Genomic DNA, 14,262 nt, shown 5'->3' on the forward strand with positions numbered 1-14,262 from the left:
TTGTAGAAAAATCAGTATTTCAAAGTAATTTAATTGATAATCCCCAAGGGGAAAGGAATTTTTTTTTCACTTTTTTACGAAGCGCTGCGAACGTCCAGCCGCTTGCCTCGGTGATCGCAGCGCCTTTCCGAAAGCTCTATAGCAGCTGTACGTTTTAGGAACATGCGTGCGGTTGTGGTCTTGTATTGTATATGGTTCTATATTGTTTGTCTGCTGCTGTTTTTTGAAAAATGTATGAAAATGTTGGAAACGAAAATAGCATAAGTTACTTTAGTTAAATTAATATATACTTTTGTTTGATGACTTTTGTTGATGTCTGAGGATGCAAGCATACATATTACTTTGTATGCCATGCTAAATACCTTGATACGAAGCATTTTAACGCTGTCAATATTTTTTTTTTTCCCGAGTAGCACATCTATTCACAATTACCAAACACACTCACCTGTGAGACACTATTTATTGTAAATGAAGACAGCTTCTTCTCCTCACTCATGGACACAATCGTATTTAGGATATTTTCTATTCCTTTTCTTACTATAGGCCCTTTTTTTTTCCCTCTATTATTTTTGGTCCATTTATTTTAAATTTTATTTTGTCCCATCTGTTCTTCCTGGCCTTTCGAACTCGTACAAAATGTACGAAGTTCGTTTTTACTCTCCTCAAATACGAAATTATCCCCGCTTTCTATATACCTTTCCTTCGCACCTATGCTTGATTTTTCGCCTATCGGTGCAGAAAGACTTAGCGGGTGCAAAACAAGACATCTGTCTACTTTGTCTATATGTCTGTTCTTTCATATAAATTAAACGAAGTGAAGAGAAGCTAAAAATTTCCCGGTTCTTTTAATTAGATCAAGTCTGTATGTAATGTGACCGTTTTATCGTTTAAAAGTGGTTCTGTTCGAATTGCAAATAAGAGGTTTCAACATCTGCTCATATTTTTTAATAGCACATACTACCATAAAAAATGCACTTTTAAATGAGGGATTTTCATTATCTTAAATTTTCTTATTATATACTTTTCTTGCAAGCAGGGTTTTGAAAAGAAAATAACGTATTGTCAACAATTACTGTATTTTATAAAGCAGTTTATTATTATTATTTTAAGGAGCTTATATCTTAAAAATGCTTTTATCTCATTTTTTCTAGATGGACTCCATTGTACCACAGACGTTATTCGAGCTTTTAGAAATTATCCGCTTGGATTATGGAGAGCAGAAAAAAAGTAAAAATATTACCATTAGGATGATCTCTCTCTCTCTCTATATATATATATACATGTATATTACACCAAGTGGAACAGCTTTATTATGTGCCCACCAAGTTAGTTGAAGATAAATATGTGCTTTAGAAATACCATTTTCCATAGAGAAAGTAGTTGTTACATCTTATGATCTGGACATAATTATAAAATATGGTACTTAGGCATTATGATGTGAACGGTATGAATCATTTGGATTTGAGACTCTGCTTGTTTTATGTCAAGTCGATTAGAGTCTAGATAACCTTCTGATTAAATTAAATTTCTGAACTCAAAAATGTGTATTTTCTAACTTATATTTAGGCTTAAACCTAGTATGAAATGCTGTATTTTTATAATATTAATAATGTACACACAGTATTTTTATCATATTCTAATTTTAACTTTTTTTTTTATCTTTTCAGTAACAGAAAAAAGTTTATCAATGTAAGTGATATTATTTATTCTTTGAAAGTATATTGAATGTACTCTGTACTTATTATTTTGATAGTTATATTGTGCAATAAGTCAATCATCAGTTTGTTCTGAGTAGTATCAGGGCTTCAGAGTCAGGTAGATTTTTGTGTAAAAGGAGTCAGAGTCGCCAAAAAAACACATTGACTCCAACTCCAGTTTTTGGTTGAACAGTTTGAATTTGAAATGAAATTAAAGTGAATTGAAAAAAAAAAAAAAAAAAAAAAAAAAAAAAAAAATGACAAACTGAGTTAATATTTTTATTTATGGACTATATACATTAATATTATTTTCTATTTTATTGACATATTAATAAATAAATAAATATAAGGGAGAAGAATGGATGTGATATTTGCCATTATTGAATAAACTGCTTCATTTAGTTACAATTTAGGTAAGCAGCAGTAGCAGCAAGAACTCCCAAAACTGATTCCATTCTTAGGAAGCGAGCAGGAAAAGGAGCAATGCAATGGAGAAGTACATATTTGATGATATAGTGGTTATTAGAATTAAGAATTTTTACAGAAGATGTAAATAACCCAAATATTTCACTAACAGAAAGACTGTGGAATGATTTTGCAGAACTGGAAACCCATCTTTCAATGTCGTATATAGCTACAAAAAAGCTAGGAACTACTCTTATATGCACCCTCAGATCACCAAATTTCTCGCCAAACATATTTGTCGAGAAACTCCACGGAGCTATATTACTAACTAAATTTTTTGTCTATATTTCGAATTTTAAGCCTAAAATGTCCCCAAAAACATGCAAAAACCACATTTTGAACACACAATTTAAGCTAAATATCCGAAACAAAAACAAAAAATTTAGATAGCAAAAACGTCAAGTTTCTAACCAAAAATATTTGACAAGAATCCATGTACACAGAGATATGTTTTAACTTAAAAAAAATCTATGAATTGTGCAATCTAGGCAGCGAAAGAATCTACGAACTACACACGCCTTGCTTTAATAAATTAACATAACAACATTAAATTTCAAAGAATACCATGTACACACTGTTCTGTTTAAACTTAAAAAAAATCTACGAATTGCACAATCTAGGCATTGTGCACAAATCAACAGAATAAATTACAAACAATTCAAATAACAACAGAAATTCATAGTAAAAAAGCAATGAACATAGCATTCTACAAAATAAAATGCACTTATCATAATACATACGTGAATAAAATTTCGCCAGTCACACAACGTCAGTCAACAAAAGTGCCACAATTTTGCTATATCACATGTCTTTCTGTGATTCAAAATTTTGAAAGTAATGATAAAAACTTCCTCCAAAGTTAACTTACGACACGAAAACTACAAACCAAATCTTAAACTCTGCTGACAGCCACATACTTTAGCAGCAAACATTTGACAGCAAACCCACACAAGTCTATTCTAAACACCATTCTTCTTCCGACTTCTCATATTAGCTCTGCATTTCGGACACATCAAACTCCGTTTTAAAAGTCCTGCCTCCCACAGAAATTCCAAAAATGCACTTCTATCTGCATAAACACACCCGCAAACAAAAGACTCTTAACAACTTCAACATTCTACCTTTTAATACTTAATTTACTTTCCACACAATCTAAAATACGCGACTGAAATCTTGCCACCACGTGTCTTAAGTTTCAACGTCAAAAGGGTTGTCATACAAACAACATCGTCCACCAAACCATCCTACAGCACGGAATTGCGCCAAACCCAGTACAGAACACATATCGCCGCATTTGGTGATCTTAGGGCGCATATAAGAGTAGAGCCAAAAGCTACAATCTGAAGAATTAACAGGAGATGAGAATGTTAGAAGATGTAGATAACCCTAATTTTTCACTAACAGAAAGACTGTGGAATGATCTTGCAGAATTGGAAACTCTTCTTTCTATATCGTATATAGTCAACAAAAAGCTACAATCTGAAGAATTAACAAGAGGCAAGGCTGGAAGAATGTGATGTTTCTTCTTTCTGAAATGGAGGGTTTATTGCAAAAGGAATGATTTCTTCAATGAAGAAAAGAGAAACTAGTTTGCTAGACAATAAGATCTTGCTGGGTTCAACATATGTAGATCCAAAACCCCGAATTTTGTTGGATGACAAATTAAAAAGGCAAAGAAAGCAATCTATGAACTTTTATTAAGAATGAAATTATTCTCAGAACAATGGACTGTTGACAGTCAAACTGCAGATATTGCAACTGAGTCGCTATCATCCTCTTCCACTGATGAATTAAATTTTGAGAAATATTTGGATAATATTGAAAAGGCTAAGACAAAGGGAATGAAAATAAATAAGCAAGAGCCGGTTGATCTTTGGATTGTGGTAACTTGGCGAAAATTTGGCGACCAACTCTGCTACAGGAACCCTCTATTTTTTTTTTCGCCGCCATTTTGTCTTCACGAAGCAAAGACATGTTTCTTTTTTTTTTATTTACTGAACACTTTTTCCAACAATCTACTAGCCGAATTACACTTATGCTAGAAATTTTATGTAACAAAACTGCTTAATCATGACAAATATTAACTGCAAAATTGGGAAAAAGTGCACAAACTCCTTGTGCATTTTTCAGAATAGCACATACACATAAACCATGTACACGTCGACTTATTTTTACTTAAAAAAAATCCCAGAATTGCACAAAAATGGCATTGCGCACACTCTTCACTATATCCATGTACACTGCTTTTTTCTCATAAATTAGAAAAATTTCACGAAAATACATGAAAATTTTGTGAATCTTTAAACCCGGTAAAAAGAACATATATGAAATTACCTGATCGCGAAAAAGTATATACCTTTTCCAAAGATGAACATTTCCACGTATAAAATAAATAAAATATCCAAAAACTTTTACCTCTAAATTATCTATTATATTATAAATGTCACCAACAAATTCATACCGCTAACATTAAAAATGGTTACAAATACTTAGTGTCAAATATTTAAATTATTTCCATGCACGTTTACTTCCACTCAAACGTATACCCTGTTTCACACAACATAGAATAAAACTAAATACAAAATTTCCAGATTTTTTTCGAGATTTCCCCCCTTTTCCGATTAAAGAACTGTAATTCGTCCATTAATGTCACATGACATATCTCATGATCTCTCATTTCCCTCACACAAAATAATGCGTAATCGGAACTGAGTACTTCTCACATTATTACCAAAGTCTAGGTCTCCTAAATGTCGCCAAACTACCAGTTACCATATTCCAAAGATCAGCCCAAGAGCCTTTAGAACAAATGCAAACAAGACACAGCCAGACAGATTTATACACAGCCTTTGAAGAAATATGATTGCTCTTGCAAGATACCTCTTTTAGAACTTATAAAAAATCTATCCTGAAAAGTTAAAGGAAGTAACCCTAACAGTAACAGCTCTTCTTCCTAGTCAAGTCTGTGTGGAAAGACACATTCTCAGTTCTGAAGTTTATCAAATTGGATCTATGATCCTCTAACAAAGATCTTGCCGAAGTTTCACTTTTTCTTAGAAATAACTAATGCCAGTTTTTCCATTTCATAATAAATGCTAATTAATATAAAAAATTTGGGTACTATTCCGTTTTGAGGACCCTGAAAAAATTGCAGCAAAAATGTATGCGCAAAAGCACCAAAACTAGCAAACGTGTGCGAATTAAATTATGCTTAATTCATTATGGAATTAACATTTAAGTTATTAGCTTATTTTTATATAGAAATTGTAACTTTAAGTGTAAAAAATATTTTTTAATTGTTTTAACTGTATTTGGTGTTTTATGTTTTTCTATAGCTGTAAAATTTTAATGAAAATATTTTGAATTTTATATATTTTTGCCTTGCTGCCAAGTGACAATTGAATTAATTAGTAGCGCATACGCATTAGGTAAGGGGCGCTCAATCGTCTGCAAAAAAGTTTTTTTTTTTTTTTTTAATTTGCTTAATTTCTTTTATGTATCGTTTTAGATTTATTATAGTATTTGAATAGAACTTATGGTAATCTTCAGATGATATAATTTTTGTGCACTCTGAGTCGTAAAATGAATGTTATTGATGTTAAGTGAACGTAGCACCGAAGTGTCGCTATAGTAAATAATATAGTGAACTTTAAAGGGTGCATTTATTCTATTGTGGTCTAAGTGCTATCGATGAAGTAGATTTAATTCAAAATTCGTTAATTGTTAATTCAATATGTTTAAATGAAATGTGGGAAAATTGCGTATAATTTAATATTTCATACAAGGAAGTCATGTGGTGTACACAGATTTTTTTATATATAAATTATAATAATGATCTGAAATAGTTATTTACTCTTATGCTTTCATTTTGTTATGTTAGCCTTTTTTTATATAGATTATTATAATAAAAAAGTATTATATGAAATTAACCTTTCATCTAAATTAAAACAATAAAATCATAGATAGTTATTTACTATTACAGTATTTTCTTTCTTGCGTTAGGGTTGCCGCAATTATTTTTAGCAGCACTTGGCATCAGCAATAGTTTGGCGATTTTTACGGTCCTCAAAACGGAATAGTACCAAAATTTGCTATGCATCAATTTTTTTTCTGTAGCATCTATTACTTCTTTTATATTAAAAAAATTAAGTGTACCCATGTGTATATGTTTACATATATATGAAGGAATCAGTGTCATTAAAATTCCAGGAGTCGGAGTCGGCCATTTTCCCAACCGACTCCACAGCCCTGAGAAGTATAACAGAATTTCAAACCGGAATCAATATTTGAAGTACTGAGATAATTAGATTGTCTTATTTTGTTGGTAAAATATATATTTAGCTGAATAAAAGTAATGTGGTTAATTTTTGGATTATGGTAACTTGGCGATTTTTTGACGAAAATTTGGCGACCAACCCTGCTACAGCAACCTGCTAGTTTTTGTTTGGACGCCATTTTGTTTTCACGAAGTAAAGGCAATTTTTTTTTTAAACTCAACATTTTTTTCCAACGATCTGCTAGCCGAATTACGCTTATGCTAGAACTTTTATGAAACAAAAGTGCTTAATCATGACGAAGATTATGTGCGAAATTGGGAGAAAGTCCAGAATCGCAAACTGCTTGCCGCGTTTTTAAGAATTGCACATACACGGTATCCATGTACACGTCGACCTATTTTCACTTAAAAAAACATCCCAGAATTGCACAAAAATGGCATTGCACATACTCTTGACTTTATCCATGTACACTGCTCAAAAAAAAAAAAAAAAAAAAAAAAAAAAGGACAGTCCTATATCTCTCGATCTACTGGGCCGATTGACAAAATTCAAACTGCGTTCTTCATGTCTCGAAAGCGCGACTTAGGATATATATTAGATTTATATATAGCACTATTCTAACATAGGTATTTTGATATAAAATCGGACTTTTTCTGAAATAACATACCAATTTTTTACATATTTCGATTCTACGACTCAAATTACGCCTAAATATGAAATTTTGTAAAATTTGGAGCAAAATTTACGGAGAAATTCACAAATTTATGTTGGCACTATTTTGTCAGTTTGCGCCAAGAATAGTTCACTTAACGAACTTCTTAATATATGGCAACCTAGTTTCCTTTCCCATGAGAGCTAAAAAAGTCACCATTGTTCCTTTTTTCCAAATAATATTCTTTATATTGTATTTTTAATTATAACTTAGGTTGATCTTTACATTATGGTAAATTGGTGATTTTTTGGCGAAAATTTGGCAACCAACTCTCCTACAGCAACCCTCTATTTTTTTTTCCCTGCCGCCATTTTGTCTTCACGAAGTAAAGACATGTTTCTTTTCTTTTTATCTACTGAACACTTCTTCCAACAATCTACTAGCCGAATTACACTTATGCTAGAAATTTTATCAAACAAAACTGCTTAATCATGACAAATATTCACTGCAAAATTGGGAAAAAGTGCACAATACCATACTCCTTACGCGTTTTTCAAAATAACACATACACATAAACCATGTACACGCCGACTTATTTTTACTTAAAAAAACATCCCAGAATTGCACAAAAATGGCATTGCGCACACTCTTCACTATATCCATGTACACTGCTTTTTTCTCATAAATTAGAAAAATTTCACGAAAATACATGACAATTTTCTCAATCTTTAAACCCGGTAAAAAGAACATATATGAAATTACCTGATCGCGAAAAAGTATTTACCCTTTACAAATATGAACATTTCCACATATAAAATAAATAAAATATCCAAAAACTTTTACCTCTAAATCATCTATTACATTATACACGTCACCAATGAATTCATACCGCAAGCATTACAAATACTTAGTATCAAATATTTAAATTATTTGCATGCACGTTTATTTCAACTTAAACGTATACCAAATTCCTACAAACATAAAATTTACAAAATAACTATCATTTCATTAAAATATAATTAAATTCAAAAACACTTCTTAAAATATAAATGAGCACATACATTAAATTAATAAAAATTACCTTACAATCCTAATTACTTTAAACTAAATCATTGCTAATAACAATTTTCCCAGTAATACCAAATTCCTTTCCACCTTACATTTAGAACAATGCATAAAAATAATATCCTCAAATAATTAAAAATACTAACTTACCTAATCTTCTTCAGAATCTTGATTACGTGGTGGATACACTTTTCTAATTCATTCAATAAAATTATTGAAAGATTTTTTCTGCGAATTTTTTCTCCATACTTCCTCTGCTAAATAAAAAGCAAACTTCTCTTTATCACAATGCCTAAATACCCATTTCGAATTCACTTTAGTTAGGGCCATGGGATCCAAAAATTAAACAACACTGTTTCACACAACACAGAATAAAGCTAAATACAAAATTTCCACATTTTTTCCTGATTTCCCCCCTTTTCCGATTAAAGAACCGTAATTCGTCCATTAATATCACATGACATATCCCATGATCTCTCATTTCCCTCAGGCAAAATAATGCGTAATCGGAACTGAGTACTGCTCACATTATTACCAAAGTCCCAGGTAGTAACCTTTATCACCTCCAAAATGTCGCCAAACTACCAGTTACCATATTGTAAAGATCAACCATAACTTATTATTTTAAGTAATTTTTTCTTTTTCGAATTTCATTTTAATTGTTTAAGTTGCATGGTGTTTTTCGAATAACTTTTTTAAAAATTTCTATTTACCTATTCGAACTGCGTAAATAAAGGTGCAGCGTTTATTTTTTTTCATATTGTTTTCTTTATATATATTTTTTGTCATAGTTATTAATTTAGGTAATTTTTAAATTCTTATACTTTTATTTGAATTGTTTGTGTTGCATTGTCTCTTCAGATAATTGTTTTAAAATTTTCTATTTATTCCTTCGAACTGAGCATTTTAAATCAATTTTCCAGAATTTGATTTTATTTATTTGAATTGCGTTTCTTTCGGAGGAATACTTTGTAACCCAGATTACGATGCGTTTGAAAACTGCATATATTAAAAGAGCAAATACAGTAAAGCATAATTAACACGCCTTTCAATGTTCCATTCAGAAAAGATATATATAAATAAGAGAGATGTATAACCGACATTTTAACTTAGGATGACTTGCATACACTGCTTTAAACAGTTTTATCATTGTGCCGATTGCTTTACACAATTTTATCCTACATTTGGTTTCTTAAATGTTATTCATATTTTAGTCAAATATTTTATTTTTGAAATCGTAAGAATCAAATATCATAAGATTAAAAAGTTTTAAATTAAAAAAAATACAAATACTAAATTTTACCCAAAAAATTTATTTTTTCTTCTCTTTTTCTTCAGGCATTCTACTGTATTCTTGCTCTTTTTCTTTAGGCATTCCGCAAGTATATTAAAAAGCATCCAACTTTTCGAAATATCTTGATATTTCTGACAATCATTTTAAATAAAGTTATCGCCTTCCATTTCTTAAAGGCCCACAAACGGCCGAGCGGTAAAGTCGCTGAACACTGGTAGTTCACTCCGGGGTTCGAATCCCGATAAACGGGCTGGTTGCATGGGTGTTTTCGTGGATTTTCTCATGTGTACCGTTTATGCCAGCTGATTTTCCTTTATAAGTTTTTCACAAAGGCATCCTTCCTTTTAGGCAGATAACCCTGCTTTGACGTAACTTAATAATCCAGTTCAATCCATTTCATCGATATTTGGTCAGAGTCTTTTTCAGTCTTTAGAGGCTAAACATTTTGAAGGTATGAGATGAAAGAAAAGACCGGTTTCATCAAGAGGTTTTGGTTTATTTAATTATGACAAAGCACACTAGGGCTATCTGCCTAAGGGGAGGGATGCCTTCGTGGAGGACTTTCTAAGGAAAACTGGCTCGCATACACATTACACATGGGGAAAACCACGAAAACGCCCATGCAGCCAGCCCGTTCGCGGGATTTGAACCTCGGACCGAACTACCAGAGTTCAGCGACTTTACCACTCGGCTGCTGTTTCATCAGGAGGGAAAAAAAAACGCCTTTAGGTGACATTCACATACAATACTGGATAAACTCCTGAATCTTCAAATAATTCGACTGAGAAAATCATGGGATTCTCCTTTTATGGTACGATATGATGTTCTATAACGTAATTTAAATTTATACAACCATATAGTCTAAAACCAGTCGCTCTTCACTTTAATCTGCAATGATATCGTTTTTGTCTTTTCTGATAACACAAGCTCAATTGATTGTATTTGCTGGTGTACACGCCCAAGTGTTTTCTCTTTGAACGCCTAAATTCTTTGAAGTAACCTGAAAGTATATTCAAAAGCGTCCAACTAAACATTTTGGTATGTCTAAGAGCCAAATTTTCCCTGCAAATTTTTGCTCGCTTTTCTCCCTAATTTTCTTCTTTTCTTCTACAGTTATTTTAAGTGCTCACACAAGAAAATTAAGATTTTTCGATTGCTAGATTTTCATAAATTTTGCATTCTTGTCAATTTTTTAAAATATCAATTGCATCAACTGTGTTTCAGCTGAAGACAGCTTTTCATTTTCTAGACATTTTAACTATAAACAAAGTATAGAGCAAAGTCCAAAAGATAAATATTTTAATTAAAAGATTTTTTGCTAAATGACAAAGAAATAAAACAGTCCAGCAGTGTTTATTCTTCACCACCGAGTGACCCGATTCTTATATCGGCTGAAACAATCTAAATCATATTAAAGATCATGTTTTTTTATACAATCTATAACGCGAGGGGGAAATTAGCTTCTTAAAACATTTTTTCTAAGAAGATTAATGTAAAAGATTATATTTATATATATATATTTTTAAAGCTGGGACTTGAACCAAACTGTCAAACTTTTAAAGTTTAATTTACATGGTGGTTATAATTAAAGTTCCAATTTGAAATGGTCATAAAAGGAAAACTACCAGACCAAATGTTATCAAACTTGGGAATCGTGTAAAGGAGGTTATGGAAATTTATTTTCCGCGGGAAAAAAAAAAAAAAAAGTTAAGAAACTTACCACCAGGGGGAAAATGGCGCTGTATACAATATTGTTGAATGAAAAAAGACATGAAAACATCTGTTTAAAATGCGTTTAATATTTTCCGAAACGTGTTACAAAGCAGGTTCAATGTAGCGTCCAGCATTTTCCGAGAGCAAGTTAAATCCTGTTACTGCATTCTCGACAGCAGCTCTTAGCATATCAGGAGGAATGTAACGGACATGTCAGTGTATCACATTTTTCATTTCTGCCAAATCGTTTAGATTATCACCATAAACAGTGCTTTTGAGATAACCCCATAGCCAAGAGTCACAGAGGTTGAGGTCTGGTGGGAAGAGGGGAAGTGTTGGCTTATAAGACTTTCATTCGTGAAATGTTGCCTAAGTAACTGTGCGACACACGTGAGGTGGGGCCCAGCCCTGCATAAAAATCGTAGTATCTAAAATGCCACGTTACTGCAGTCCATGTATCACACAGGGTTGCCACGCTACCTGGAAAACCGGGAAAAGTCAGGGAATTCGAAAATTGACCAAAAAATTCAGGGAAAAGTCAGGGAAGTATTTTTGTCAAAATCTGGAAAAGTCAGGGAAGTTCATACAATGATCCCGCCAAAAAAAGCGATTTTTGCGCCGACGTCGGAAGAGATAACTTTTTTGGCGAATTGCCTATCACGTGAGTGTCTGCTGGCATAGAGCCAATTTTCCAATTTGATTGCCTTTTAGAAAGGCAAAGCAAGTTTCCCGCAACTTTTGGTTTTCAGTATTCTCGAGAATCGCATGTGCAGTGCATGAACTAAAGAAAGTACCTGTTCTCGTATAAAACAAAATGGGTTTAATCTTAGTATACGGTACCATGGAGGTTAGAATCAAAGAATATGTATTGTAAAGAAGGAAAACCTCTCTGCAACAGACGTGGCTCCGTTCCATCATAGAGGGAAACAGCTGTGCATGCGTGATATATCTGCCGCCAAAGCTGGAAACCGGTGTCGAAGTTCGAAGGTCACGTTATCAAGAGTTCATTAAATGAATATCCTTTAAAATTTCTTTAACCACTTGCGCTAAAAAGACGTGCCACGCACGTCGAGATGTTTTTGTCTCAAACTGCGTGAACACCACGTCGATAAGCATTTATCGCAAAAATGAAAATAACATGGTGCACACGTCGCCTAACAACGAGATTGTTTATTTCTCGAGTTACAGCTCTGGATTGCACTCGCAGATGCGGAGCGGCGTAAATGAGACACTTTACCACTTGCTATATTGTAGCGCACGGCACGGCAACCGTGAAGTTTAGTCTTAGCGCAAGTAGTTAAACTCTAAATTAAAACAAAATATTTTTTGGTGCAAGTAAATTAATTCATAGGTTAGTAATTTTCAGGGGGGGGGGAAATATACGAAAATCCGTTTTTAAAATTATTGCGAAAAATCCAAGAAGAAACGTCCTTTGATAAAACGTTTCTTCTTGGATTTTTCGCAATAATTTAAAAACGGATTTTCGTAGCTTTCTTTTCGTCAAAGAACGTTTCTTCTTAACACGTTTCTCAATTTCCGGTACACATCGCGGAGAGGGAAATTCTGGCCGCCAGGTTCCGTCGCCAAATCCCTTGGCAAATTTTCCCTCCGCATTCTAGCGGCGTAATAGCATTTTACTTGTATGGAAAATTTTCTTCTTTACATAGACCAAAGAATTAGAGATTCTTTGCATAGACGTTTTTTGGTTAAAATAATCTCCATGTATGGATTTGGCGACATGATGATGCGCAGTAAACGGGTCATTTTGGTCTTGGCGACAATTTTCAAAATCGTGCCAAAGCCTTACCGTATACTACAATTTTACCGCAAAATCTTTTTAAACTTTTCTTTTTAATAAATACCTTGCCATTTTGCAGTAAAATAAAAAATAGTAATCTGTCATCTAGGCTAACCATGTAATATAACTATATTTGCTAAAATATCGTTGATTATTCTAATTCAATTTTTAAGTAATTATCTTTATTTTTATGTTATTCGTATAATTTAATGCTGCTTCTTCCCTCTAAATTTATTAATTATTAGTAAATAATATTTCTAAATTTCAGGAAATTTTCTCTGGCATAATCTTGAAATTAATTCTAGCAGTATGATGACATACCATCACGAAATTTAATGCACATATTTTTTTCTTATGTATGCTGCGAACTAAATATAAAATACCTCAATTTATTAAAATAGATTTCTTTGTTTCGTTTAGCTGCAGAATGTCTGCAAAAAAAGCCTTATTTTATTCCAGATTGGGAAGATTCTAATCTCAATCTTCAATGGAGAAAACAAGAACTATTATAATTATATTTGTATTTTCAAGTGTTAAGGTGCTTTTTAAGAACATACCTCACACAAATTAAATTTACCTAAAATCTAACCTAACTATTTAGCATTGCGTTGTGATTTATAAGGACCGGATTAGCCCCGTGTTGAACTGGTGATGATCATGAGTAATAATTAAATAAAACATACATTTGTTATCCAATGTATATATCTTAAATTTTATTAAGTTTCTTAAGTGGAAAAGTAAACAAAATTATCAAACAAAGTATACCAAGAATAATTAAGAATAAATGTCCTCTGGGATTTATTAAATAATTAAGTGAATTTGCTACACAATACAAGTAATACCATAATTTACCTCTTAGCGTAGCCAACGTACATTATGCGGATAAACTGGAATTTTCTTGAAACGCACCTGGAAAACCTGGAAAAGTCAGGGAATTTCATTCTCCTGTTTGAGTGGCAACCCTGATCACAAAACATTTTAACATTGACTCTAAGTGAGCTGCAATCACAGTGGTCCAGCTGTCGACTGCTCTTCAGAGAAAAATGGTTCAATTATAATACTAGCTGTCATTCAACACTAAACGGTGTGGAATGACTGCTATGCAATCGAATGCAGTAGGAGAATGCAATGGAACTAGATAGATAACATGAGAGATTTCTTTGGCTCAAATCGATTAAAAGCGTTTTGAATCAGTATCTTCATAGTTTAGTGCCAAATTCAGACTTCAAAAATTACTAATTAGCGATCTGTAAGAAAACGATTTCCAGATTGTACGCACTTGTGCGAGTGATTTGTGATCT

The 14,262-nt window shown here is 32.5% G+C and overlaps 1 protein-coding gene across 5 annotated transcripts in view; it reads left to right on the forward strand.

Annotated features, from left to right (window-relative positions):
* Window positions 1-761: 761 nt before the first annotated feature.
* Window positions 762-14,262, forward strand: part of LOC118206052 (zinc finger SWIM domain-containing protein 7-like) — a 51,775-nt gene continuing 38,274 nt past the window's right edge. The window contains exons 1-3 of one of the 5 annotated variants that reach the window (XM_085819735.1): window positions 762-921; window positions 1,152-1,227; window positions 1,668-1,689. In XM_085819735.1, coding sequence (XP_085675861.1) covers window positions 1,152-1,227; window positions 1,668-1,689 — 98 coding nt within the window. In that variant the 5' untranslated portion in view covers window positions 762-921. Of the gene's footprint in view, window positions 1,057-1,151; window positions 1,228-1,297; window positions 1,326-1,667; window positions 1,690-14,262 lie in introns of those variants that run through there. The other 4 variants (XM_085819734.1, XM_085819736.1, XM_085819737.1 and 1 more) reach the window with 4 other exon arrangements.

This window comes from Stegodyphus dumicola, chromosome 1, assembly GCF_044657685.1.
Source record: "Stegodyphus dumicola isolate Sdum_Otavi_A_Nest chromosome 1, ASM4465768v1".
Lineage (NCBI taxonomy): Eukaryota > Metazoa > Arthropoda > Arachnida > Araneae > Eresidae > Stegodyphus > Stegodyphus dumicola.